Consider the following 27,699-nt stretch of genomic DNA (forward strand, 5'->3'; position numbering starts at 1 on the left):
ATTCACTCAGAATTTTGCCATTATGAGAGAACCCAGCATTTATTGACCATCTCTAGTCTCCCTGAGATGATATTGGAGGGTATTGTTAGGTATTTTAATGCAAGATAGTGGGCTTGATTTGTCAATTCAGCGGGAAGTTAAGATGCAATCGCTTTGGTCTAGTTATAGATGCACCTGAATGGATGACAACAGGTTTCTCTCCCTGAAGAATACACTAATGAAACAGTCGGGTTATTATAACAACCCTATAGCTTCATGGTCACCATTTTTTATTATTTCCAAACTTCTCATTAGATTAATTTATATTCTCACTTTATCAAATATTCTTTGGAGTATTAATTCAGGTCATTAATTACCAGACCAATAACATAACCACATTGCACTTCATCAGATGGGAGGGCGGGGGGTAACAATTTGAATATTGAAGGTACCAGCAGAACAATTAACATTCATTCAGCTCAGCTGCAAATTTTCTCAGAGTCTTCCAACAGAAAATAAAATATGTTAATCAGTAACAATGTTAAAATAGGCTAACAACAACATGTTAGGTGTTATGCTACCTAAAGTTGCTACCTCAGTAATAACTTCATTTTTTAAAATCCTTTTTGGCAGCCAAAATAAAAACTATGAGACACAACATGCTGCTAATGCATGCTATGTTTCCATTATTGCTTAACGAACCCTTTGCAGAACAAAGCAGAGGCTAAGCCATCCCATAGGGTGTACAGAACTATCAGCTCATTATATGTATAGAGCTACAGGGTTACTGTAAACCCACAGCACACACTGTGTGCAATTTAGTCATCTGCATGGCATTTATTCTTATTCTACATGTTCTCATTTCCATAGGAACACATGTATTCTGACAAGTCTATTCTCATCATTTTGAATAAATTTTCCATTAGAGAAATACATTAATCAGCGATAATCACTGAAAGCAAAGAAGGGGAGACTGGGAACATTTATCCATCAATCAAATTAAGTATAACAGACTAAAAGAAGTGACAGTGCTTTTGTTGTGGGAGTCAGTCAAGAATTATTCATATTCCTCACACTGTCCTCTTCCATCACTGCACCTTTCAAACTAAGGAAACATACATTGGGGATATTAGCGAAGAAAAAATTAGTAATGTGACATTTTTTTAAAAATTGTTCTTAATGCCATTATCACAATGATGAAATGTTCTGTGACTCCTCCATCAGACTGACTCCTCTGATTCTACAACAGGTAGCTTGATCTTTGCAACACTATGAAACCGGCAGATGAAGGGAAAGCAAATCAGCCATATTCTGCCCCAGGAGGACCCCTGATGATGTTGAAGTATCCAGCCAAGGCACCTAGATCAATATAGAGAGACCGATTCCTTTTCCCCACAGTTGATTCTTCAGTGCTGCTCACAGAAGTATCTGGAATTAACATAAAATCAAGTTAAGAAAATCAAGTTAAGAAAATCAAGCTTCCCCCTACTCAAGAACTTCCTAAAACCAAACCATGTATTACAGGAAAGGAAATAATATATATTGCTTCAGCACTTCTGTCTCAACTTTCAACATTTCAGCTTCAGAGATTTTGCAATCACTCTACGCAGCACTACTCTGGCAGTTTCTGACATTTATGCTGAATGAATGGGGGAGGTGAAAGCACCAATTAGTGTCAGGTCCTCCTTCTGGTCACTGGCTTTTAATGTGAGCCTAACCAATTGGCCTTTAAATTAAAGGATCTGTGATCTATTGGAAGAAAAGTGAAGGAGATCGCATGCCAATATTGAGGCAAAAATCAGGAGGGTCATTTTAATCTGGTAGCAACAGGCTGCCAGCTACTGTACTAGAACAAGAAAGATGCCCAGCCCAAAGGCTAAGTGGAAAATTAAGAGTCACCTGCCAATGCCAGAGAAGCGCAGCTGTTTTGAGTTTATATGGGTGTAATGGGCAAAATGTGAGGTGGTTTAGGAATTTCCTCTACAATCATCAACATAAAGCAATCCCAGTAAATAAGGGAGCAGGCACCCTCACCCCCCACTTAACTGTAATTTGCACCATTACATAGGGCAGTGTTGATTGCAATCTCCCAGTCACGAACAATCTGCCTTTTCTGTGCCTCACCTAACCACAGGATCCCAGACTAATATTTATTTGACAAGGCTGTGGGTGTTGGGCTGCTTGTTGACATTCACAATGACTCCAAGAGTTCAGTACTGTGCAGGACAGGTTTGGTAACATAACTTTACAGCTCTGCCCTCAAGGATCATGATGAGATTACACTTGTCAATGTAACAGTGGATGAGATTGTTTTCCTAATCTCTTATCTATGTAGATGATATGCACTGGATGCTTCCATCTGTTACATACAATTCTGCATTTTTCTGCTTTCCCAACATTACAAAGCCTAATTTATTTCCTCAAAGGGTTGATTTATTTTGCAGGATTATTTAAAGAAAAGCAGCAAAATGAGCAGAATTTTCCCTACCCCTCACTAATTAAGCCCCTTAAGTGGTCAATAAACAATCACTTAAGGCCCTCAGTTTATCACTTTCCTGATTACCTGTCTTCCCAGTAGACAGAAGGTAGCTGGTTTCCAGGCCGGGGAACCAGGGTGACTGAGCCTCACGAGGAAGGGAGCTCCAATTGACTCCGTGAGAGGGAATCAGAGGTCCTGATGGGATGATTGGTTACTGACAGCCAAATCTGTTCCCTTGGCTCCAAATTCCTACACTTGTTTCTGCCTATGAACCCCAATCTGCAACAAGAAGAAACAAAACCTTCCTCTCACTGGATCCTGGGGAGCATGCCTTAATTGGGGCTTTATGACGCAGAGGCTGGCATTGTTCTGGTGAACTGGCTGCCACTGTTGAGCCCTGTGATAGGGCAAGAAATTCAAAACTCAACCCATCAACTCTTAACAAGCTGATTGGTGGGGAGATAGGTCACATTATCTCAATAGCGAATATATGCCTGCATATGTTTTTATTTGCAAAACAGGGAAATTTGTATATGTGATTATTTTGTGCGCACAAATATTACACTATCACTTGGATATAAAAAAATACCTGTACTGTTCTAAAACTAAGCTCTCATATCACATTACAGTTAAGGTTTACTGTTGAATTTCTACCAGATTCGGTTTAATTTTACCAGTCTTATCTTCGGAGATTTGGAGGTGCCAGTGTTGGACTGGGGTGTACAAAGTTAAAACTCACAACACCAGGTTATGGTCAAACAGGTTTATTTGGAAGCACTAGCTTTTGGAGCACTGCTCCTTCATCAGGTAGTTGTGGAATTAGAGATGCTGCTTGTGTAAAAGATAAAAGTTAAACGGTCTGGTTTCAATGTTACGTCTATGTTATGAGAGTAATTATACAAACTGGATGTTGTATTCAAGTTGTTTGACACAGAAGACATTCGGTGATATAAACCTAAATCATACCCAGCTCATTGTCCAGCAAAAACACAAGTCAGAATAAAGCACTGATGCTTCACATGAACCTGTGCACTACCTTCCTTTATCCCAGATTCTGTGTACAGTCTTTTACAATTTGTCTTTGATTCCAAGAATTTTAAAAATGCTTTAAACAGTTGGGAGTCAGCACTTTTTTTTATTTATTGTACATGGTAATTTGTAAATTGACCACCTGATGAAGGAGCAGTGCTCTGAAAGCTAATGCTTCCGAATAAACCTGTTGGATTATAATCTGATGTTGTGTGATTTTAACATCTATGGAGAAGATCCCTTTAGCACTCAGTCTGTAGCAAAATTGCATTTTATTTACAAACTACCGTACACAATAAATAGAAAAATGCAGACTCCCAACTGTTTAAAGTATTTTTTAAATTCTTGGAATTAAAAAAAAAACAAATTGAAAGAACAGTACACAAAATCTGGGATAAAGGAAGGTAGTGCACAGGTTCATGTGAAGCATCAGTGCTTTATTCTGACTTGTGCTTTTGCTGGAAAATGAGCTGGGTATGGTTTAGGTTTGGATCACCGAATGTCTTTTGTTATCAAACAACTTGAATACGACATCCAGTTTGTATAATTACTCTCATAACAGAAACAACACTGAAACCAGGCTGGTTTAACTTTTATCCTCTACACAAGCAACATCCTTAATTCCACGTGACTTCCATGTTCCCATTAGTCTGTATTCCCTATTTAAATAATCACTTAATCAAGAGTGTCAAGTTCCTACGAGTGATGATAACCAACCATTTGTACTGGACATCCCACGCATATGTGATGATTAAGAGGAACATTGCCTCTTTTTCCTCAAGCGGCTAAGGAAAATTGGCACGTCCATAACAGCCCTCACCAACTTTTCCAGATGCACAATAAAAGTATTCTATCTGGGTGCATAATGGCGTGGTATGGCAACTGCTCTATCAAGGACTGCAAGAAACTACAGAAGGTTGTGTACACAGCTCAAACTAGCACGGTTGCCAACCTCCCATCCATAGACTCCATTTAGACTTTGCATTGCCGTGGAAGGCTGCCAACATCAAAGAAACCTCCCATCCTGGTAATGATCCCTTCCAAACTCTTCCATCAGGCTGAAGATACAGAAGCTTGAACGCATCAACAGGTTCAAGAACAGCTTCTTCTCTGCCATTATTAGATTGCTGAATGGACCTCTCGGCCTTCAACTAATTTGATCTTGCTTTGCATACTCCTGTGCAGGTGTAACCTTGCATACCTTGTTCTGTCCAAGTACCCTATGATCTGCCTGTACTGCTTGCAAAACAAAGTACTTCACTGTACTTAGGTACACGTGACTACAATAAATCAAATCAAACTTATTCAAGTTATTTAAAAAATAATGCTTTCTGCTTTCATTACTAACTAATCCAGTGTGGGCATCATTTAAAAATCTTGATCAAATCATCCCATTATCTCTTCTGTTCTAACAAAGACAGTTTAATTTTACAAGTCTGATTTATTCTTTCCAGACCGAATATCAATAAATTTATGATATACCCTTTTCTATTGTTTTCACTTTTCCACACTATGAAACTCAGAACTGTACACAGTACTCCAATATGATCTTGCTTATTATTCCCATTTATAAGTGTAAAACATTCATCCTGTAATAAAACCCAAAATTCCATTTAATTTTAAGTACCTCAGAGCTGTTCCTTTTTTTCCTCCAAATTGACAGTTGAATTTGGTAGCCGCTATTTTTGAACAGATGGGGCACAGGGATGGAAATTAAAATAAACGCCTATCCAAATGCATGCTTTCAACAAAACATCATGGAATCACATTGTTTGTTAGTTATTGGCAATCATCAATACATCCGTTCTGCTGAACCATAACCAGGTAGAAGCAAAGAAGCTGAATGTGTGGTTTAACTGGTGGCAGATATACTAAGGACCATAGAGTTTAATGAGGTCTTAAATGTAACCAGTGACTTTAGGAAAGGAGGGGAGAAATTTACAGACAACAATTACCAGTTGAACAAAGCCATTAAGAATAAAATATTCCCAACCTACAACCAGAAGGTAAAGATAATTGAGCTGTAAAATACTGTAGGTCAGATACTATGCTAAAACAAGGGGCTTAACTATCCTGGTCAGATCATCAGTAGAAGTACTATGTCTTTTAGTGATATTTTGAACAAACTGGTTAATGCCTTCAGATGATATCCCTTTGTTTGCTATTTAAACAAGGCCATTAACCTTGTTATTTTTCCTCAAACATGTTATTTATTATCATTCATAAACAGTGGAAATTTTATCCCTCAGGATTGAATCTAGCCACTGTTACAGCAACATTCTTCCTCTATATCCTTTACATCTTTATTGATCTCAGCTAATACTTCAGCTCAATTTGTAACTGTACACTGGATTTGAATGGAGAAACACCAATTTGTGTTGTGAGCTTCAGGATTTTAAAAAAATATTTGCAACTCTCACATTCCCTGCATCTACACAATCCCCAGCTCAAATTGATTCACCTCCACTCCTGAAGGCACTAACTCATGCTGAGCGCAAAGTTACTCCGATGTGTCCACTCTTTACACTCCAGTGGCCACTCTTTTCGTGAGCACATAAACCTGGGTGTCATGCTAACTCAGCTCAGACTGACTGCTGGATTGTTAGGGTATTGTTGTGAAGGCAAGAGGTTAAAGCAACACCCTGTCTGCTCTCTCAATGTTTAAGAGACTGTAGGGATGTTCACCTCAATGACTTGACCAACATTTATCCCTCAACTAACAGAAGGCAGATTACCTCGTCACTCTGTCATTGCTGTTTGCTGAAAATCTGTCATGTTTCCTACATTGCAAATATATATCTGCGAAGTAAGTCACTGGTTATAAAGCAATTTGGGACATTTTGAGGTCATGCATGATACTTTCTAAAAGCTTGTTTATCTATTGATGTGAACCCAGATTCTAACCCTGATAGGTTAATCAAACGTGGTGATATGTGGAGAGAGAGGGGCAGAGTTAAACCACAGTTCATCCTAGTCAATGATCACAGATTAAAATAATTGGGGGGGGGGGGAATCTGGACTTTCTTCACCCACTAAGAAACTGATGGGATCAGGTGGAATAATGGTTTCACACTCCACCTGATCAGACTCGGAAAGCAATATTGGGCTGGTGTAAAATGTAGTTCCAGCTGATCCCATGCTGGAGAGGCAGGTTAAAATTATCCATGTTATTGGTTTAAAAATAACTTCTGTTGCCCCATCAGATACAAATTGAAAGGACATACCACAAATTTGTTCAGGTAACTCCAGTTCTTTTCTCTTAAAGGTGCGATTTATTTCAAAGAGAGCTGAGTCAAGGCTCTGGCAACGTGGTTGGTCTTCAGGTGGAGGGCTAAGTGCTGTATGTCTTAACAACTGTCCTGCACACCACCTCTGTTTTGGATTTCTCTCCAAAGTGGCTTCAATAAACTGCCTCATGGCAGGGCTGCAGTCCTCTGCAATGTCTTCTAATGGTGGAGCTTGCTTGTGGATCTTCAGGGAAAGACACAGAATTAACAACAGAACTCAAATTTACAAATACAAAAATAAGACCATCAAAAAGATAAGCAAGAAGCAAGCCACTACTCTGCTTATATTTACAATTTAGTTTTGAGCCCTCACTCATTTTTCTCACTAGCTTTCTCCCATCCCCACTCTTCATTCAGGGTACCTTGTTCCATAGATACAAACATTTTCCAGTATATTAAACACAATTGCCCTTTTACTTCAGACAAGGGTCCAGTTTGATTCTATTCTTAACTGAAATGACAGGATCTGTGAAGTTGGGGAGTGGGAGCTGAAATTCTGGTCAACTTTCTCCTCCCTAGCGAGAGCAAAGAAGCCCATTCTTAATTCCTCCATCTCGATGGATTAACAAACCAATAAACTGGGAAACACTCCAGGCTGTTCCTACTCTATAGGATACACATACTCAATGTCCATTAGAAGAGATTGGTAAAAAAGATTGGTAAAACATACTCCTTTCTCTTAATTATTTCTAAAATTTTAAACCCCTGAACCTTCCTTTCCCTTTATTTCTCTTTCGAAATCTAATTTGATACAAAATTTACCCATTTTAATCCACAATCAGTCATTCTCTTTCCAGTATTAATTTCTCAATCATTCAATATTATTGGTTGAAGAGATATATCAATTGCTGTCCTGTTCACTCAGATGTCCAGATTGCCTCACTATGCCGCTGATAGTTGCACTTTTTACAACTTAGTGGATGATAATGTTGTAAGCAAAATCTTGTAGAGAAACAACTGACTAACTTCACTCATCATGAGGTATTATTACAGGAAAATTTTAACTGACAGTATGGAAAATGAACATGAAAGCATGAAAAGGGTTAAAGCATGAAGACCACTGGCAATCTGTGGTCTGTGGAAGGCAAGATGGGATAAAAATAGTGGAATGTTCTTACACCAATTAGCAGAGTAGGGTTAAAGCTGAAAGGTCACTATGGCGAGATGAGATAACACAAGTAATAAAGCAAGTTCCTCTGTAAAGTGTTATTATGACAGGATTGGGACAATAAATATTTGGGACATGACATTAAAATATCTAATTAATAGTTAGTAGAGTCAGCTTGAGACAGGAGATTATTGTAATAGATGGAATAGCTAAATATCTCTCATGACAGGTTAGTCTGGAATTGAAGATCACTGTAGCAGAATTAACAATAAATATCTAACCGTGACATTAGAATAACAGTAAGTAGAATGTACAACTAAAGAGATAATGGGAACTAACATCACTGGTTTATTGTGTAGCTAGAGTGAGGTACTTTGATTAATATAGTTGGACATGCTGATAAGCTAACAGAAACATGATTAAAAAAAATAAAAATCCACGGACCATTAGGTTTGTGGGCATTCGAGAATTTGCTTTCTCAGTGTCACGGTTTTTTGTTTGCAAATAAAAGACCTACTTTTTGAAGAACTCTCTGCATCTCCTGGTGACTCTCTATATTTTCTCCACAACAACAGCAGTTAGTTTTACACTTACTCATTCAGTCTTGCTTCTAAAAAAGGATAAATATCCTTTTTCAATAAAATTGGTTTAGCTAATTAAAAAAAATTGATGCTTCCATGGGTCATAAAATTGGAGTACTTCTTACATTTCTCAGTCATGTCTGAATCTACTTACCTACCCATCAGATGACCAAATCTAATTACTACTTCTTGATATTCTTTGTCATATTATTTGGTAGTGACCTTCACCTGGTATCTTGACCCCTCATCCAGTTTCTCAATTTAAAATTGCAATCCATTGTTTTGCAACAATGCAATTTCTTTATATTCGCATTTATCCAATTAAGCCTTCTTATTCAAAATTGCCCTTAACTTGAATGTAATACCTACATTTTTTAAAATTTAGATTTACTTATGGAAAAACTTACAATGTACAGGTATGATGGGTAAGCTGACCTAGGATACCTCTTCACCCAGGGTGGATTCCCAGTCTGCATGTGGATGATTGTAGAACCAAGACTGTAGATGTCTGATTTTGTTGAATGGCCTCGACAGGTAATAACTTCGGGACTCATATAGAACTAAAACATAACATAGATCTATAGTTAATTCATGACTTAAAAAATCATTTTCACAAAGCTTTTACCTCTAGCCATAACAAACCTCATTACTAAGAAAATCAATTGCACATAAAGTACATTAAATATAAAGCCATCACTAGGCCATATTACTTCTCAGTTACCAGATAATATTTTCAAAAATACTGAACTCTAAAGACATGTTAATCTTTTTGAAAGTAACAGGAAACACAAGGCTGCTGCAGAATATTAATGGCTTTTGTTATCTCTGACTAAATGTACTGCCCTTAAAAAGAACTACACTAAATGCTGTATCCTTTCATTGCAACAACGCATAAGGACATCAAGATTAGTGAGTGCATCAAAATGATTAGTGAGCACATTCACTGCGTAAACTGTAGACAAAATATTTCTAATAAACTGCAAACATTCTTCTCCCAATATTCTGTGAATAGATGGAAAGGAGGTATAGTTGGGGAAGAGTTATGTCTCTTGACTAGTAATCCAAAGACCTGGACTTTTTCGAGAACAAGAGATCAAATCCGACAATTAAGGTCTTATTTTTTTTTAAAATGACTGGCAAAAGAAGGCTGTTAGATTATTCTAAAAATCCAACTGGTTTGGGTTAATGTCCTCTAGAGGAGGAAATCTGTTGGTCCCAAGTCTGACTTTAGATGGCTTCAATTTAACATCAACTTCATTAACTCTTAACAGTCCTCTGAAATAGCCCAGCAAGCCAATCAATTGTCTTAAACTGGAGAAAACTAGAGTGGGACAACTAGGATGGGCAACAGATGGCAGTTATGTCAATATTCCAAGCATCATTAATTTTAAAAATCTATCATAAACACTGATACTTGGTTTTGAGAATCAAGTATAATCTTTAACGTTATAATCGCATATATCCCACATTTAATGTTATCAGATTGTTTATGTATTTTTGTAGTGAATAAATTTTTAGCCTGTCACAGCCATTGGATTTGTGGTATGCCATATTTAATTTGCTGCAGACAGTAGACCAATGACTACATCAAGAGTCTGAGATAGCTTTGTGCAAACCTCACATGTCACTGCTAGCTCACAATCACCCTCCAAAGTGATAAACTGGCCAATTAAAGAGTTAAATAGAACTGAACTATTTGTAACATAAAATACTGAATAAACTAATCAACAGCACTTTCCAATACAATTGTGAACAGAGCTTTGTATAATACTAGTATGACCCAGCATTTACAAAAGGTTGTGAATATTATTTGTTACTCACCTGTATGACAAATCTTTCTGGAAAGAATGTGCTTATTTAAAGAAGTTACTTATTAAGACTACTGAAAATTCAGGTATGTAAAATTTGTTCTGCTGGACCCATGTTTGTCCCATTTAAAGGGAAACCGCTTTCATGAAACACTGTTTACGAAATGTATTTGTTCAAATGCAGCACACAATGAAATGGCATTCAGCAAAGAAACTATTTTGCAGCTTGTGTGCAATAGCACAGTGACAAAATGGCAACAAACAACAAGTTGTTAAAGTAATTCATTATGGAAACACTGTCCCTTTAAATTTGTACAGTAACTTACGGGAGTAAAACAAAAGCCTACTGGGCAATTCCTTTGCATATCTGTTGCTGGATAATGCACGCTTTAATACAAAGAAATGTCGTTAGTTTACCAAGGGAAAAACTTCCTGGCAGAAATCCATCAACAGCCTAAGGAATTATCTAATTGCCTCTTGCGTTTGGAAATAACCTTGATGCATGGTTTCAACTTTGTTTTTAATTTTTATTGTAAAGTCTCTTCAGACTCTGGTCCAACTACTGACATCAAAAACTAATTTTCTACTCATGGAAGTTATTGGTATCAGCATTTTTACTTAACATATTTTTCCTAAAGGAATACTGGAGCACAGTTCCTTGGGATCTTGACAGTCTTGATCTATTCCAGTGTCATGTTCACAGTTATCCACAGCAGGTATTGGATAGTTAAAAGCAGAAACTCTGGAGAAAGTTTGATGTTTGTATCCCAGGGATATTGAAGGTAATATCATCTTGCTGCTTCCTAGTTCAAGATCAGGTAGGTTGGCACACTCAGGATTGAGCTAGGATCCTCCCCTGGTTAGCATGACACAGATGTGGAATGCGTAGAGCCTTTAATGACTCATTTATCAGGATATTTTGGCTACAGAGAGTCTAATGAAGGGCATGTTATGAGTTTATTCTAAGAACAGAAAAGCAGAATTTTTTTTTAAAAAGGACACAGAAGTTATATATGTTGATGTTCAGAGGAACTTGGGTGCACTCATAAATGAACACAAAGGTAGCATGCAAGTAAATAGACAAAAGATACGTTGGTCTTTATTACAAGGAGACCAACCAAAATAAGGAATTCTTGCTGGAATTGTACAGGGCTTTGATAATACCAGACTTGGACTGGAAAAATTTTGGTCTCCATTTACAAGGAATTATGTTCTTATATTGGAGGCTGTGCATCACTAGATGGAATGAGAAAGTTGTCCTATGTGAGAAGCTGAGTAAATTAGGTATATACTCTTTGGAATGTCACTAAAAATGAGATGTTCTCATGAAATATATGAAACTGAACAGGCTTGATAGAGTAGACAGTAGAGAGGTTGCCTGTACTGGCTGGAGAATCTACAGTGTCATCCCGTGCTTAGGATAAGGAGTCAACCATTTAAAGAGGAGACAAGAAGAAACATTTTAATTTAATAAGTCATTAATTTTTGCATAGGTGGTCCCCAATTTATGAATGCCTGATTTATGAATACTTGTATTGATGAACAAAATCAATACAGGTGTGTATTAATATTAATTTTAAAAATCTAACATGCGAATATATCCTCATACTTATGAATAGCTATTTTATATTGCCCTGTATTGTGTTCGGACTTGTATACAAATCAACTTAAAAACATACTCAAGAATGAAACCTGTTCGCAGCTTGGGAACTGTCTGTATTTTAATACTCCTAGGCTGTGGATACACCATCATTGATTATATTTATGGCTGACAGAGACTGTATTTTGACTCTGTCATGGAATCCAGGGATATGGGGAATGAGTAGTTAAAGCTGATGATCAAGAATTATCTTATTAAACTGTGGAGAAGAAGCTGTAGAGTCTAATCCTGCTAACATTTCTTATGTCCTTCATCCTTACATTCATTGATTATTTCACTTGGATTTAACATCCCCATCTTCTGAGTTTCTCCACAAGAAGCACATCAGCAGGACTTCCATGCCTCAACTTCACAGTGAATTGGCTGCAAAGAAATCTCCATCGGCATTTCAAAGCTTCAATTTTGTTTCACACCTTAAGAGTACCAGGTTTCTATTCTTCGATAGAATCATACTCACAGAAAAGGCCCTTTGGCTTATTGAGTCTGTGCCATCAAAGCTACACTACATCTACAGTAGTCTCATTTGCCAGTGCTTGGCTCTTAGAGCCTTGAATTCTGGATTAGTGGTGCTGGAAGAGCACAGCAGTTCAGGCAGCATCCAAGGAGCTTCGAATAACATTCAAGGCTAAGAGGTAAAAACCGAGGCAGCATCCGAGGAGCAGCAAAAGCCCGAAACATCGATTTCGAAGCTCCTTGGATGCTGCCTGAACTGCTGTGCTCTTCCAGCACCACTAATCCAGAATCTGGTTTCCAGCATCTGCAGTCATTGTTTTTACCTCTTAGCCTTGAATGTTATTGCATTTCAAATACTCTTCCAAGTAACAGTCAAGGTTTAACAGTCAAGACTACCTGCCTCTAATGCCATTTCCGATCCAATCATCCTCATGCACAAAAAAAATTTCCTCAACTCGCCTCTAAACTTCTGTCTTTCACCTTAAAGCTGCGCCCTTGCAATTGACCCTTCAACTGAGCAGAAAAGCTGCTTTCCATACACCCTGTCAATGTCCCTCATAGATTAGATTCCCTACAGTGTGGAAACAGGCCCTTTGGTCCAATCAGTGCACACCGACCCTCCGAAGAATAACCCAGCCAGACCTATTTCCCTCTAACTAATGTACCTAACACTATGGGCAATTTAGTGTGGCCAATTCACCTGACCTGCGCATCTTTGGACTGTGGGAGGAAACCACAGCACCTGGAGGTAACCCAGACACAGGGAGAATGTGCAAACTCCACACAGACAGTCACCTGAAGCTGGAATCAAACCTGGGACCCTGGCACTATGAGGCAGCAGTGCTAACCACTGAGCCACCATGCCACCCAGTTCTATACATCTCTAACAGGTTCCCCATCAACCACCTTTGTTCCAAGAAAACAATCTGAGCTTATCTAGCCTCTTTTCATAGCTGAAATGCTCCATCTCAGACAGCATCCTGATTACTTTCCTTTGCACTCTTGCAAGGCAATCACATTTTTCCTATGGTATGGTAGCCAGAACTGCATTCGGTACTCCAGCTGTGGCTTAACCAAAGTTCTGTACAACTCTTAAAATCTAGTCTTATTTGATAAAGGCAAGTGTCCCATATGCCATACACCCTATTAACCCGCCCTTGCCATCTTTAGGGATTTCAACTAGGTAAAAACAAGGACTGCAGATGCTGGAAACCAGATTCTAGATTAGAGTGGTGCTGGAAAAGCACAGCAGTACAGGCAGCATCCGAGGAGCAGGAAAATCGACATTTCGGGCAAAAGCCCTTCATCAGGAATAGAGGAACTATTCCTGATGAAGGGCTTTTGCCCGGAACGTCGATTTTCCTGCTCCCCAGATGCTGCCTGTACTGCTGTCCTTTTCCAGCACCAATCTAATCTAGAATCTTCAGGGATTTGTGGACAAGTAGCCCAAGATCATTCTGTTCCTCTGAGCTTCCTAGTACATTACCATTCATCAACTAATTCCTTGTCATGTTATATTTCCAAAGCACATGATCTGACACTTATCAGGATTAAACTGCATCTGTCATTGATCTGTTCTTCTGGTCAATCTGTTTATATCTCTTGTAACCACAGAATGTCTTTCTCATTTTGGCTGGGTGGCTGACACTTGTCATATTCACAGCAGTATGGGATACAATTCATTCAGACCCGGGTATTTATCCAATTTTAAGCCCACCAAAACCTGCAATACCTCTTCACTCTCTATATCAATCTGCTCAAGGACCTTACTGTCCACCTTCCCAAACTTTTTAACTGCATCCTCCTTCTCCCAAGTGAAGACAGATGTGAAGTACTCATTTAACACTCTTCCAAGGTTGTCCAACTACATGCACAGATGTGGTCCCTAATCTTTCCCTGGTTATCTTCTTCCCTTCAATATGCTTGTGGAATCTCTTAGGTTTTTGTCTACTCTTCCCTGCCAGTGCTTTTCATGCCCCTCTTTACTCTCCTAATTGATTTCTTAGGTTCCCCCGGGCACATTCTACACTCTACTACAGCCTCCGTTGATTTGCTCCCTCTGTACCTGTTATATGCCTCTCTTTTCCTTTTTATCCAGTTCTGAATATTCCTAGACATCCAGGGTTTTCTGGGCTTGCTGTTCCTACATTTCGCCCTGAACAGAAAAGGTTGGGCCTGTATTCTCCCTATTTCCTTCTTGAACACCTCCAACTGTTCTGCTGTGGATTATTCCTCAAATTGCCATATCCAGTCCACTTTGGCCAGATCTTGCTTTCTTTAATAAGATCTGTTGCGAGGTCATGTTGCGGCTGCACAGGACATTGGTTAGGCCTGGTTGGAATATTGCATGCAATTCTGGTCTCCTTCCTATCAGAAAGATGTTGTGAAACTTGAAAGGGTTCAGAAAAGATTTACAAGGATGTTGCCAGGGTTGGACGATTTGAACTACAGGGAGAGGCTGAACATGCTGGGGTTGTTTTCCCTGGAGCGTCGGAGGCTGAGGGGTGACCTTATAGAGGTTTACAAAATTATAAGGGGCATGGATAGGATAAATAGACAAAGTTTTTTCCCTGTGGTCACTATCACCAAAACGCTTCCCTTCTTGCCACTTTGTTGATATAAAAAGCTCTTCCAAATATATTGAGAACTCTGCTCTCTCTAAACTTTTTATACTAAGTTAGCCCAATCAATGTTAAGGAAGTTGAAATCCCCATATATAATTACCAAATTGTTTTTACTTCAGTGATTATCTGCTCCTCAATTGCCTGCTGTCTTTTTTTAAAGAACCTACAATATACAGTACTCCTCAGTATGACTGCCTCTTTTTATTCTTAAGTTCCACTCACAAAGCTTCATTTGATGACCCTTCCAAGCTACCATCCTCCTTTATTGTAGTAAGTGACTCCCTAATTAATAATGTAACACCACAACCTCTTTTTCACCCTCCCCTGTCCTCCCTTAAGATCTTACCTCCCAGAATTTTGAGTTGTCAATCTTGTCCCTCCCTCAGCCATGTATGTGATGTCAACAAAATTGCTTTCCCTATGATGTCAACAACCTTGCTTTCCTTGCATTACTTTGCATGATGCATTGTAAATTAGGAACTCATAATGCAATAACCAATGAAAAATCATATCCTACATCATGTGCTTTTGTGCCCCTCAATAAATGTTCTATGTCTTTGGCTTTCTATAAATCTGTTTACCTGCTCTGGAACACAACATGAGAGAAATGTGCATAAAGTCAAGTTTAGCAAAAATTTAGAAAAAAAATCTTATGTTGTACAAGGGTTTATTGCATATATGAGCACTTTTTCTTCAAAATAGTTCTGACTCATTCCACTACAATCTCATCACATTCTTTAGTGTTGTGCACTATATTATAGTCTCTCTGAAAACTTTGAGTCAATCAGCAAACCACATTCATCATAAAACCTGAAAAGTCTCCCCAAACATGGACCAGATCATTGACCAAAGACGAAGCAGTCCCCAAAGATGGGAGAAAATCAAAGAATACGTGCAATAATACCAAAGCAAATTCCTGAGATACATGTATTCCAAACATTAAACACATGGCACATCATATTTATTTTTAAATCAGACTTGAGGAAGTGAAACGACAGGTCTGAATACATGGAGATTGATAGACCTCAATACCCTTACGGTTCCTAATTGTTAACAGGGTGCATAAGAAACACCACTGCCAATTCATAGTCATAGTCTGCAGAGAACCTGAGAAAAGTGCTAACTGAGGAAAGTAATCTGGTCATTACACCAAAAGTAATCATGAAAGATTGAGATGGCCCACAAAGTCCTACAGAGTCAAGTAAAAGCACTATCCTGAATAAAATTAAGAGTTTAAAAAGTGTGGCCCTATACAACTTTAATGTTAGGAACACAATAACCATTCTCACCTCTGTTCCTCGAATATCTCTGGGAATGTAGGTTTCTTCAGTCATCTGGACAGAAAGGCCAAAATCTACCACTACTGCTTTGGTTGACATGAGAACTATATTACTGGCTGGGAAGACATGAACAATAAGACAAATGAACAAATCATTCTTACATATACTTTTCCAGAACAGACTTTTTAACTGATTTGCTGTTATCCCAAAAAAATCATAAAAGGGCAAAAAAATCACTTACGTTTAATGTCATGATGTATTACATTTTTGGAATGCAGAAAGTCAAGTGCTTTGAGGACATGTTTGGTCAACCATATGATTTCAAATTCTTTCATAGGCCCACAACTTTCCAACTTCTCTGCAACGGAACCTCCTTCTCCTGCCTCCATGAAGAGATGTATGGTTTCATTCCACAGTAACGCACCATATAATTCTGCAATGTTCTCATGGCGAAATTGTGCTTGTATTTGTATATCAGCAGGCTTGAAAAATTCCACTGGAATCTTGGAATTTAAAACAAAATTGATTATATGACTCATGAAAGAGGATTTGCATGTATAGGTTTACAGTAATGATATGGAAAATTAAAGAAAAGTGCACATTTACTTCATTAATTCCCTTGCCTCCTACCCTGAAGACAATAATACAAGCTGAAATATTGTGTCCCCTCTAAATGGTCATTCATGATGTGAGATCATCAAAAGATGCAAGAGCAAAACTTCAGCCTATTGTGTCTGTTCCACCATTCAATGAAGTTATGATTGCTCTGATAATCCTCAACTCCATTTTCCTGCCTTTTCCCCATAACCCTTATTGATTAAAAATCTCTCAGCGTTGAACATACTTAGCTACACATAAACCCATAGCACTCTGTGATAAGGCATTCCACAGATTCACTACTTGTGGAGAGAAGAAATTCCTCCTCAGCTCAGTCTTAAATGGGTGACTTCTTACTTTGAGTCTCTGGTCCTAGACTCTCCCATGTTGAGAGATAGACTCTCAGCATTCACCCTGTTAAATCTCCCAAAAGAATATTTATATTTCAAGAAGGTAATTCTTCTAAACTCCACTGATTACAGGCTCAATCTACTCATATGAAATTTACTCCACACTTGGAATAAACTTGGTGAAATGCTTTCAATTCTAATATATTATTCCGTACATCAGAGGACCAAAACTGCTCACAGCAATCTAAGTGTAGACTATAAACTTCAGGAGGATATTTTACCATTTGGAGAGCCTGACACAGACGTCCGTTGGCATCTAAAAACCTTCACACTATGACAGTTGGAATCCTGGTTAGCCTTTCTTATCATTAGCCCGGTGATACAAAGGCCAATTGTATCAACTTCTGGCACTGCATTAATTCAAAACAAACCAGCAGCAAAATTCAGTTTATTGTCATTTGTCCAGCAATGTACAATGCACATTCCCACACAGCCCTTCAGGGAAGCCCAAAAGATGTGGAAATCTTAAAATTATTTAATTTTCAGATTACATTTTAAACAAAATCCTTTTCTGCTCACTTCTCACCCCTTTTGTTTTCCATTTTTTGATGACTTATCATTTCACATTTTAGCTTTCCCTTGGCCACCTACTGGCCAAGCTACAATCACAGCTGCTATGGCTGTCAATTATCTCAGTTGGCTGGAAGGCAAGTATGTGATGTGCCATGATGCCAGTGGTGTGGGCTCATTTCCCACATCAGCTGAACTTCTTCCCTCACCCGAGATGTGGTGATCCTCAGGTTAAACCTCTCTAATGACAGAATAGCTGTATGGGTCTGGTAGGGCTATGGCAACTTTATCTTTACCATGTCACCCCTTATTTAAATCCTGGGAAACAAGTGAAAAAGGCCTGACAGGATTTCCTCTTCTCCCACCCTGTAGCTTTATTTCCTGTCAGATTTGGCTTTTGATTTCACTTCCTCTGACAGCATATTCAAAACTGGGAATCTGCTTCATGAACATCTCTGGTGTGATGACTTCTCCTGCTAATGTGTGCTCCAAGGGCATCTCAGCAAAAAACTTGGGTGTGCCATTTTAACATTTTAATTAAGTGCAATGTGCAAATACTTGGAGAATTAATTTAAGACATTTGCAAATATACTTACTTTCTAGATCACTAAATGATCAGATAAAGATCATGACATTTTAGCAGTTTAATTAGTTTTACACATTTTTATATTTACAAAATATGCCTTGTTGAAAAAAACAAATTGCGCAGTAAAGTAAATGAAACCAGTCATAGTCCGTTAACTATAAAACCACAAGTTTGCTACATACAGAAAAGTCCATTTTTAATGCAGATCTTAGGAACACTGTCTTCTTTCACCCAAATCAAATGAGCATTACAAGTGTAGGAGTGACTTGCCTGTGTCTGTGCCCAGGTGCATCAATTTGCCTGGTTGCAGTAAATGACAGATAATGGAATAGGATGGAATGCACGACTTTTTAAAAAATGCTGTCAAGTTTTCATTTCATTGAAATTTTGAAGGTTACAAAAGGAAATAATAAAAACTGACTGGGGTACATTAATATTTGTGCTGTTGGACTCAAATACCAGGAGTCTCAAATTAAAATTAGGAAGTTAGAAATAAAAAGGGAAGTCACATGGAACCATTTCTTGAAAAAAAGTTGTCATGCAAATTTCAAGAAGTCATTAATGTGAACAGTATAAAATCCATTTGAGAACTCGGACAGTAAGTTGAAGGATTAAGATTTCTCAATGGGTTGGTTTTATTAAGGCAACTCACTTTTTAACTACTAAAAATTCTTATATTCTTAAACAGTTTTGTATAGTTTTAATAATAAAAATATATGCACTGAAAATATCTTTACGTAGATTAAAAATGTATTCATAACACTAAGTGACTTACTAATTTACATGCCATTCGCTTCTTTGTTTCTCTGTCTTGTGCAAGGTGGCACCTTCCAAAAGTACCGCGAGGAATGTAACCAGGACCAATGTTCCTATGGGCAAACTTCCATGGAAACAGGAAGACTTCTGAATCAACTTGATAATGTCCATTTTTAATAACTATATCCTTCTGTAGAATAAACAGAAAGCCACAAAAAAGACTGCAATAAGAAAGTTAGTTTAACCTTTCCCCCCCAATGACAATTTGAGGAACACAGACCTACTGTAAATGGTAAATGCACATCTGCACACGAAGTGCACAGTGGTGGATTTAAAAATAGTTTAAAAATAGGTTAAGCTGCAGAACATTTTCCATTCATCAGAAATCTAGCAGTCACACCAATGCAACACTGAGAAATCATGAGGGACAGAGATGGCGTGAATAGCAAAGGTCTTTTCACTAGGGTGGGGGAGTTCAAAACTAGGGACATATCTTTAAGGTGAGAGGAAAAACATTTAAAAGGGACCTGTAGGACAACTTTTTAATATGGATGGCGGTTTGTATGCAGTATGAACTGCCAGAGGATGTGGTAGATGCAGGTACAATTACAACATTTAAAAGACCTTTTGACAAGCACATGAATAGGAAAGGTTTCGATGGATATGGGTCAAACGCAGGCAAGTGGGATAGTTAGTTTGGAAAACTTGGTTGCATGGATGGGTTGGGCTGAAGGGTCTGTTTCTATGCTGAAAGATTCTACGGTTCTATAAAATGCTGTCTCTCAGATGCTACACTAAACTAATGCCTTTTTATCTTCTCTGGTAGATGCTAAAGATCCCTTGGCACTATATGAAAAGAGCAAGGTAGTTCTCCTCAGTGTCCTTGCCATAAATTAATATCATTTGTAACAAAAAAGCACATTGCTGTTTGTAACACCCTGTTATACATAAAATTATTTTGCTGCAGGTGATCTGCAATTTGTGACTTTGGAATTGCTCATGGCTCTTTAATATCCCATTTGCTGTTCGCAACCTGTTCCAATCAGACCATGTTAACATTTTAAACATTGTGAAGTAAAGAGCCTTGTTTTCTAGTTTAGGGAATAAAAGGAAAAACAATTTGCTGCACTTCATGGTTCCAATTGATGTTATCAACATTAATTGTTAGAAAGATTTCTTCAGGCAAATTAGATGCAGATTTCTGGCTACCTTTTTAAAATTACAACAGTGACTGCACATCAATAGTAGTTCATAAGTTGTAAAACAACTCGTGACGCCCTGAGGTAATGAAAGGCGCTACGTAAATGCAAGCGTCTTATCTGGCAATATCTAGTATATTCAAAAAGATTTGGATCCACTTCGGGCCAATTTCCATCTTTAGAGGCGCTACGAGATCATGGAACATATTTTAAAAACAATCTTTAAAAGACCACACGGTAGAAACTACCGTATTATGAACAACCTCTTGCATGTACACAAAACATTGCTCACTCACCTTGTTCAATATTACTCCCGTCTCGCGGTTTCGGAAGTGTTGGGGATGATTGCGGAATGTATTGCACACCTGATTTGCAAAGTTAAGTAAATCCTCAACTGTGCCATATCTGACTGAGTAGAAGAGCGGTTGTTGACCGTCCCTGGCCCTACTCGCTGGCACTCCATCCGAGTGCTGCTCTAGCGACAGCATATTGTCCTGGTAGAGTGCTGTGTCCTCCAAAGGGTAAAATGCCTCGATCACATCCATCATGTCCAGCTCCAGCAGCAATTCCAACCTGGCGTTATCGATACTTTGGGTCAGCATGTACTCCATTGCCTTTCTCTTTCGATCACTACAGTCTGTCCTGACAAAAGAGATGCAACAGAAAGCGCCAGCTCCTCACCACAGCAGACAACCACAGGAGCAGCGGCAGAGTCTCGCTGCTGCCATGATCCTGCTCTGACTCTACTGTCAAGCATGTGACACTGAGCAGAGATTCCCCAGCTTCAGTGCGATGGGTGGAGCTCAGCTCTCACAGCATGGAACCACTGAGAACCGAGTGGGTGGGCAAGGAGGCGGGTCATAACCGAGATGGGGTTGCCCCAGATCCCATAGGTTCACACATTATTGCCATATTTGCGCCATGATAACTCTGTGACAGTGCACTATCAACATCGGCACACGCACTGTTCCAAACAATAGTAGCTCTCATTTAAATACAGGTTTTTTTCAGTGAGATGAAGTGAGGCTACTGGTGTGGAGTTGGATTGAAATTGGCTATTACTATGCTGTAAATGCTAAGTAATAATTTACGTAAAATATGGCTGCATAGCATGAAGGATCAACTACAGCCTCACAATGATAAAAGGAGAAAGATGAGTTTCTCCAACAACTTGTTTTTGTTTCAGATTTCAGCATCAAGAGTTCTTTGTTTTATTAAGATACAAACAGGTTCGTGTATGCATTTCTCTCTCCTCAGATGCTGCCAGACCCTTGGAGTTTCTCCAGCATTTTCTGTTTCAGATTTCTAGCACCCACACTCTTTCGCTTTTATGATCACGTATGCACTTTAAACAATTCAGTCTTTAGCATACTTCAGCCAGGACTTGCATTCTTGAGGTGACGGTGATCCACCCTCTTCACCTACTGATCCCATCCAGTGTTGGGACACTCATTATGCTCTTAAAGAGGACACTTCAGGTTTTTGACCCAGTGATAATACAGCTCCAGGATGCTGTGCAGCTTGGAGGGATCGTGTAAGTGGTGATGTTGCCATGTAGACACTCTCTTTGTCCTTCCTGATGGTAGGGTTGTGGGTTTGGAAGGTGCAGCCTCAAGAAACACTGAGCTATTGCAGTGAATATCATAGATGGTACACACTGTGTTGGTGGTAGTGAATTTTAAGATGGTGGAGAATGAGCTACCAATCAAGTGGGCTGCTTTGTCCTGGATGGTGCTAAGCTACATGAGCGCTGTAGGAGCTCCACCAGTGAAGCAAGTGCAGAGTATCCCCCCATTCCGGCTTTTGCCTTATGTCGGGTAGCAAAGGCCACTTGCTTCCACAGACTTTCCAGCTTCTGGCCAGCTCTTGTAACCACTACATTCATGCGGCTGGTCACTTTCATTTTCTGATCAATGGTAATCCCCGGATTCTGGCTTTTTTTTTTGTCCTGTATTAATCTATTTTTCTGCTGTGCAACAGTTGACAATTGTAATGCCATTGAATGTTCGGGGTTGTGGTTGAAATCTCTGTTGGAGATCCACTTCCATAATGTTATCAGCCCAAACCTGTATGCTATTCAGGCCTTACTGCACGTGAGGAATTGCAAATAGAATTGAATACTGCAACCAATGAATATTCTCACTTGGACATGATGATGGGGATAGGGGATTGTGTGTTGGTTGGGTACTATTTCGAACAAAAATACATCTGCGCACTGGAGGGAAATATTTCGGACCATACTGCAGCTATTCCTCTGAAGAGTTGAGATCTGTAAGAGGAGATTATAAAAATGGGGGTTGCAAACTGTTCATTAATGAACAAACCCAACCCTTCACTCACCTACACCACCAGTCACCCCTCCCCCACAGTGTCATTGTGGTAAACGCGATAATAAAGTCTCCACGTTGACGAAAACACTTAACCATAAGGGTGAAAACATATTCCGAATGAATATATGCTGCCCAACCGGAAAAGAAAACGAAAATACAACTGCGCGGTGCTGAGTACCATGCAGTGTAGCAATGACTGGGGAATTCCTACTGTGCCGACTCACAGGCCCACACGTCCTCCACAATTCATGGAAAGCTACCCTTTACTGCAGGACCAGCCTCTTCATCATTTCGGTTACCCATTCTTCGGTTTAACCCTTGAGTTGCTGACAATTTCGGTAACATTCTTCATGACCTGGTCTAAACGTTTTTCTTACTCGGTCCAGTCAGCAGTGAGACTGTCTCCATTTAGCGTTGAACGGGCTCGCCTACATTTTATTTTCAAGTGTTGTTGCAATGTCTTCATCGTGATATACCCATCACCAAATGTTTCATTTTAAAACAATCATTGAGTGATTATCTGATTTTGTTCTGAGGACTTTCGCTCTTCAATTTGACATTTTCCATAGTTTGAAGACAGCACATTTTTATTCGGGTCGTTCAGAGCCAAAGTAAGAGATTGTTTTCACTTCATTGAGCGGTAGTGTTGGTATAATGGTGCCAGTTACTCGGCACTGTGGGTGAATTAGCATGCCAGACACGATCGGAACTGGCTTTGTTGTTGCCTCAAAACGTGGGTAGTCAATCATCTCTTTAGAGGATGATATACCTTTAAAACGTATTCCCGTTACTAAACAGTCGCTTCCTGTTTTGTGGCGCGGTCATTCACTGGTCCCTTCACGTGAAAGAAGACTGCCCTAAGTACGTCAATGTTACGCACAGTCTTTTTTTTCCGTCGACAGGAGATATGTTTTCCTTTTCAAAAGTTTAGCTATCTGGAGTTGGATCATTCTCTGCTTTAGAAACTGCGTGATATAGATTCCTGACATCACCACACAGAAGAACAGATACATGGGGCGGGGGGCTTTAATAACTCACCATTTTAAACAATAGACGCAGGCTGAAATGCTCCTCGTGTTTTTGGAAGCGTTTCAATTTGGCTTTCAGTTACTAAGCCACTGAGTTTACATTATGATCAATCAACATTTGAGTGTTTGTAAAACAATAACACATCGATGCACCTGTGGAAAGATTGGCAGAATATTTGATTCATACAGCCTGTCTCAGGTCTCTATGATAGTCTCCAGCATTGCAATTAATTGCTTAGGCTTTTGTGTGGGCAGAGATACTTGGTAGCTATTCTGTATAGTACATCAGCGTTATTATGCATGACTCTTTAGCTAGTTTGTGTACGCAATGAAATTTCACCATTCCAAATAAAAGCAGAAATGCTGGAGAAACTTATCAGAACTCTGTTCTGAAGGACTCACATTGGACTTGAAAGTTAATTCTGCTTCCTTGCACAGATGCCGCCAGACCTGCTGAGTTTCTCAAGCACATTGTCTCTGAGATGAGGGTACTAAGAAACTTCAGAGACCACCCCAGTTTAATAGCTTGTTCAAAAAAATGTTAAACATTTCAGAGGCTGGAAATCTGAAATAAAAAAAAAGGGCGGCACGGTGGCACAGTGGTTAGCACTGCTGCCTCACAGCGCCAGAGACCCGGGTTCAATTCCCGCCTCAGGTGACTGACTGTGTGGAGTTTGCACATTCTCCCCGTGTCTGCGTGGGTTTCCTCCGGGTACTCCGGTTTCCTCCCACAGTCCAAAGATGTGCATGCCAGGTGAATTGGCCATGCTAAATTGCCCGTAGTGTTAGGTAAGGGGTAAATGTAGGGGTATGGGTGGGTTGCGCTTCAGCGGGTCGGTGTGGACTTGTTGGGCCGAAGGGCCTGTTTCCACACTGTAAGTAATCTAATCTAAAAAAAAAAGCAGGGAATACTTGAAATACAGCATTTGTGCAGACAGGCAAAGTTCACTCCAGTTCTGATGAACGATCATTAACCTGAAATACTAACTTTGTTTTCTTTGCTGCAGATGCTATTAGGAGACAGTGCGGACTGCAGATGCTGGAGATCAGAGCTGAAAATGTGTTGCTGGAAAAGCGCAGCAGGTCAGGCAGCATCCAAGGAGCAGGGGAATCAACGTTTCGGGCATAAGCCCTTATGCAGATGCTATTAGCCCATCAGATTATAAAATGTAGGAGCAGGTCATAAGAACAAAAGATTATAGCAGCAGGAGTAGGCCATTTGGCTCCTCAAGCCTACCCCATCATTCAATGAGAATGTGGCTTACCTACCTGAGGCCTCAAATTCTCTTTCATGCCAACTTCTCATAGCTGTCAATTAGACTCAGGGAGATGTACAGCATGGAAACAGACCCTTCGGTCCAACTTGTCCATGCCGACCAGATATCCAAACCCAATCTAGTCCCACCTCCCAGCACCTGGCCCATATCCCTCCAAACCCTTCCTATTCATATACCCATCCAGATGCCTTTTAAATGTTGCAATTGTACCAGTCTTCACCACTTCCTCTGGCAGCTCATTCCATACACTTACTACCCACTGCGTGAAAACGTTGCCCCTTAGGTCTCTTTTCTATCTTTCCCCTCTCACCCTAAACATATGCCCTCTAGTTCTGGACTCGCCCACCCCAGGGAAAAGACTTTGTCTGTTTATCCTATCCATGCCCCTCATGATTTTATAAGCCTCAATAAGGTGAGCCTTCAGCCTCCGATACTCCACGGAAAACAGCCCCAGCCTATTCAACCTCTCCCTATAGCTCAAATCCTCCAACCCTGGCAACATCCTTGTAAATCTTTTCTGAACCCTTTCAAGTTTCACAGCATATTTCTGATAGGAGACCAGAATTGCACACAATATTCCAACAGTGGCCTAACCAATGTCCTATACAGCCGCAACATGACCTCCCAACTCCAGTACTCAGTACTCTGACCAATACAGGAAAGCCTACCAAATGCCTTCTTCACCATCCTATCTACATGCGACTCCACTTTCAAGGAGGTATGAACCTGCACTCTAAGGTCTCTTTGTTCAGCAACACTCCCTTAGGACCTTACCATTAAGTGTATAAGTCCTGCTAAGATTTGCTTTCCCAAAATGCAGCATCTCACATTTATTTAAATTAAACTCCATCTGCCACTCCTCAGTCCATCTGACCAAGGTCCCGTTGTAATCTGAGTAACCTTCTTCGCTATCCACTACACTTCCAATTTTGGTGTCATCTGCAAACTTACTAACTATACCTTTTATGCTCACATCCAAATCATTTCTATAAATGATGAAAAGTAGTGGACAAATCTATCTAGCTCTTTATGAAATACTTTCAGTGATCCATCCTCCATGCTCTCTAGAGTCAAGAACTTCAGACATTCACTCCCTCTGCAGGGGAAGAAATTCCTTCAGTTTTAAATTAGTGTCCCTTATTCTGTAACTATGTCTTCGAATTCAAGATTACTCCACCAATTAGAAACAACAAAATCTCCCTGTCAAACCCTCTTGGCATCTTGTATATTCAATATGATTAATTCCTAATTCTTCTAAACTTAAATGAATAAAGGCCTAAGCTGTTTAGCTCTTCTTTCAATCCCCTTTATTCTAGTGATAAGCCTAATGAATCTCTTTTGATCTGCCTCCAATGCCAGTATAACCTTTCATAAATATGGGGGCCAAAACTGTCCATGGTACATCAGGTGCAGCGTCATCAACACCCTGTACAATTGTAATTGGACGTGCTTATTTTTAAATTCCACCCCTGAGCAGTAAGGACTAAAACATTATTCTATTACACAGAGAGATTTTGAAGTCATGCCCCCATAACATTAGTCTGGGTCTCTTGATGATTGGCTCAGTGATGTTACCACTAGAGCATTACCTCTCAGATCATGGCCTATCCACTTCATTGCCTTTTCCACATACTATTTGATTCCTTTACTAATTAAGTCAGCCTTGAATAATCTTGGCAATCCAGCCCCAACAGCTCCTGGTGGTAAAGAATTTGACAGATTCATTCCTCTCCAAGAGAAGATATTTCTCCTCACTTCTGTCTTAGATCAGTGACCACTTACATTGAGATTATGCCTTCTGTTCCAGAATCTCTTCACATCTACTTTTCTAGCATCCTAAGAATCCTTGAATCCAAGAACCTAAAACTATTTTAATAAGATTGCCTCTCATTCCTCTAAACTCCAATAAGCATAGGCCCAACCTACTCAACTTCTCATATGAAAATCCCTTCATACTAACAAGCTAACAAACCTTCTTTGGTCTGTGTCCAATGCCAGTATATTTTTCCTTAGTTAAGGGACCAATACTGTTTCTTGAGTGAAGTAATTCCTCTTCCTCTCTGTTTTAAATTTGCTAGCCCTTATCCTAAAACTGTGAAATCTTGTTCTTGAGAAAACATCCTCTGTATGCCTACTTTGTCAATTCTCTTTAAAACTTATATTCCCCAATCAGATCTCCTCTCATTCTTCTAAAACCTCTACACTGTATAGGCATACATTGCTGAAACTCTCTTCATAAGATAAACCCGTCATCTCTAAAATCAGAGTGAACTTCCTCTCCTTCAAGAGGATCAAAACTATATACATTAGTCTAGGTCCAGTCATACCAAAACCTGCAACAACTGCAGCAACACTTCTCTACTTTAATACTCTATTCCTTTAGCAATAAATGACAAAATGTAATTTTCCATCCTTATTACCTGCTGTACTTTTATGCCACTTTTCTACAATTTATACAAGAGAACACCCAGATCCCTGTGTATTAGAACATAGAACATAGAAGAATACAGCGCAGTACAGGCCCTTTGGCCCTCGATGTTGCGCCGATCCAAGCCCACCTAACCTATACTAACCCACTATCCTCCATATACCTATCCAATGCCCGCTTAAATGCCCATAAAGAGGGAGAGTCCACCACTGCTACTGGCAGGGCATTCCATGAACTTACGACTCGCTGAGTGAAGAACCTACCCCTAACTTCAGTCCTATATCAACCCC

General features: G+C 39.4%; 1 protein-coding gene across 1 annotated transcript; it reads right to left on the minus strand.

The window, feature by feature from the left end:
- Nucleotides 1-603: 603 nt before the first annotated feature.
- On the minus strand, nt 604-21,121 carry LOC122550070 (mitogen-activated protein kinase kinase kinase 8-like). The gene is made up of 7 exons (XM_043690564.1): nt 20,643-21,121; nt 19,167-19,337; nt 16,530-16,791; nt 16,298-16,404; nt 8,871-9,023; nt 6,712-6,958; nt 604-1,407 (listed from the first exon to the last, which is right to left on the minus strand). The coding sequence occupies exons 1-7, from the start codon at nt 20,955-20,957 to the stop codon at nt 1,280-1,282; spliced, it is 1,383 nt and encodes a 460-aa protein (XP_043546499.1). The 5' UTR covers nt 20,958-21,121; the 3' UTR covers nt 604-1,279.
- Between the last annotated feature and the right edge of the window lie 6,578 nt (nt 21,122-27,699).

This window comes from Chiloscyllium plagiosum, chromosome 5 (genome assembly GCF_004010195.1).
Source record: "Chiloscyllium plagiosum isolate BGI_BamShark_2017 chromosome 5, ASM401019v2, whole genome shotgun sequence".
NCBI classification, from domain to species: Eukaryota; Metazoa; Chordata; class Chondrichthyes; order Orectolobiformes; family Hemiscylliidae; genus Chiloscyllium; species Chiloscyllium plagiosum.